This window comes from Nicotiana sylvestris, chromosome 8 (assembly GCF_000393655.2).
Source record: "Nicotiana sylvestris chromosome 8, ASM39365v2, whole genome shotgun sequence".
Taxonomy (NCBI): domain Eukaryota; kingdom Viridiplantae; phylum Streptophyta; class Magnoliopsida; order Solanales; family Solanaceae; genus Nicotiana; species Nicotiana sylvestris.
The window spans coordinates 64,902,525-64,904,668 of NC_091064.1; the positions used below are offsets into that span (position 1 = coordinate 64,902,525).

Consider the following 2,144-nt stretch of genomic DNA (forward strand, 5'->3'; position numbering starts at 1 on the left):
GTACATAATATCGATGTCGTAATCTTTGAGTAACTCAAGCCATCTTCTCTGCCTCAGGTTCAATTCTTTCTGTTTAAAAATGTATTGAAGGCTCTTATGGTCCATGAATATATCCACATGAACCCCATACAAATAATGATGCTGAATCTTCAATGCAAATTCCACCGTCGCAAGTAAGTCATGTGTTGGATAGTTTTTTTCATGATTCTTGAGTTGCCTAGAAGCATAAGCTATCACCTTGCCATGTTGCATTAATACACACCCAAGTCCGATTCATGAAGCATCACAATATACCACAAACCCATCTATACCCTTTGGTAAAGGTAACACCAGTGCTGTAATCAATCTTGATTTCAACTCCTGGAAGCTCCTTTCATAAGCATCTGGCCATTGGAACTTAACCGCCTTCTGCATCAATTTAGTGAATGGAGAGGCAAGAGTAGAGAACCCCACCACAAACTTCTTGTAATATCCATCTAAGCCCAAGAAACTTCGAATCTCTATTGGGGTTGTAGGTTTAGGCCAATTCTTCACTGCTGTAATCTTCTGAGGATCAACATTAATTCCTTCTCTAGAGACCACATGACCTAAGAATGTAACAGATTCAAGCAAAAATTCACATTTTGCAAAACTTCACACATAACTTGTGTTGATATAGAGTCTGTAGAATTACCCTGAGATGATCGACATGGTCCTCTTGACTTCATGAATATACCAGAATATCATCAATGAACACTATTACGAAGGAGTCAAGAAAAGGCGTAAAGGCTCAATTCATAAGATCCATGGAAGCTGTCGGGGCATTTGTTAGCCCAAAAGACATTACCAGGAATTCAAAGTGCCCATACTGTGTCCTGAAATCTATTTTCAGAATATCCTGCTCCCTGATCATTAGTTGGTGATACTCAGATCTTACTCAATCTTGAAGAAATACTTAGCACCCTGCAACTGAATAAACAAGTCATCTATCATTGGCAGTGGGTACTTATTCTTGACTGTGACCTTGTTGAATTGTCGATAGTCAATACACATCCTTAGTGACCTATCTTTGTTCCTTACAAAGAGGATCGGTGTGCCCCAAAGCGACACACTCAGTCGGATGAAACCTTTCTCTAACAAATCATTCAATTGTACCTTTATCTCCTTCAATTATGCTGGTGCCATTCTGTAGGGTGGAATAGATATAGGCTACGTGCCTGGGATCAGATCAATCCAAAAATCAATCTCCCTGTCTAGTGTGATACCAGGGAGCTCATCCGCAAAGACCTCTAGAAATTCATTCATAACACGCACATACTCAAGTGTAGGTACCTCAACATTTTTGTCCGTAAATCGAACCAAATGGTAGATACACCCATTTTTAATCATCTTCGTGGAATTAAGGTAAGAAATAAACCTACCCTTTGGTACCACATCATCCCCCTTCCATTCAATCACTAACTCATTTGGAAATTCAAACCTAACGACTCTGGTTCGACAATCAAGCTTAGTGAAACATGAATAAAGCCAGTCCATCCCCAATATTACATCAAAATCAACCATCCCCAATTCAATGAGATCGGCCATGGTGTCCCAATAACGCACCGTGACAACACAATCCCTATAAACCCGCACGGCAACCATAGACTCACCAACCGGGGTAGACACAAAGAATGACTCATGAAGCTATTCCGGTTCTATCCCAAATTCCATAGCAATATAGGGAATGGCATAGGACAAAGTGGAATCAGGATCAATAAGAGCATATAAATCATGGGATTGGACAGTCAATATACCTGTGACAACATCTAGAGAAGCCTTTGAATCTCTACGCCTCTGTGTAGCATAAAATCTATTGGGTCCTTCGAAAATCTGTGCACCATCCCTAGTTGCACCACACCCTGTGGGTGCTGGGGTTCCTCGAGCTGGAGGAGGTGCGGTGGATGTAGTAGCTGCAGAACTATCTGGCTGCGCGGTACCTCTGCACATGATCCGGCGGGATGAGCGGCAATCCTTTTGAATGTGACCCCTCATACCGCACTCGTAACATATAGGTAGCTCCATGAAGTAGACCCCAAAGTGCATCCTCCCACACTTAGGGCATAGGGGCTTCCGCTGCTGCTAGAATCTCCCACCAGGCCGAGCCTGCTTGTGGGGTACCCTGT

The 2,144-nt window shown here is 42.5% G+C and overlaps 1 protein-coding gene across 1 annotated transcript; it reads right to left on the reverse strand.

Moving 5' to 3' along the window:
* Window positions 1-273: 273 nt before the first annotated feature.
* On the reverse strand, window positions 274-1,566 carry LOC138875138 (uncharacterized). Its single transcript, XM_070153960.1, has 2 exons — window positions 1,197-1,566; window positions 274-587 (listed from the first exon to the last, which is right to left on the reverse strand). Exons 1-2 carry the CDS (start codon window positions 1,564-1,566, stop codon window positions 274-276), a joined length of 684 nt encoding a protein of 227 aa, XP_070010061.1.
* Between the last annotated feature and the right edge of the window lie 578 nt (window positions 1,567-2,144).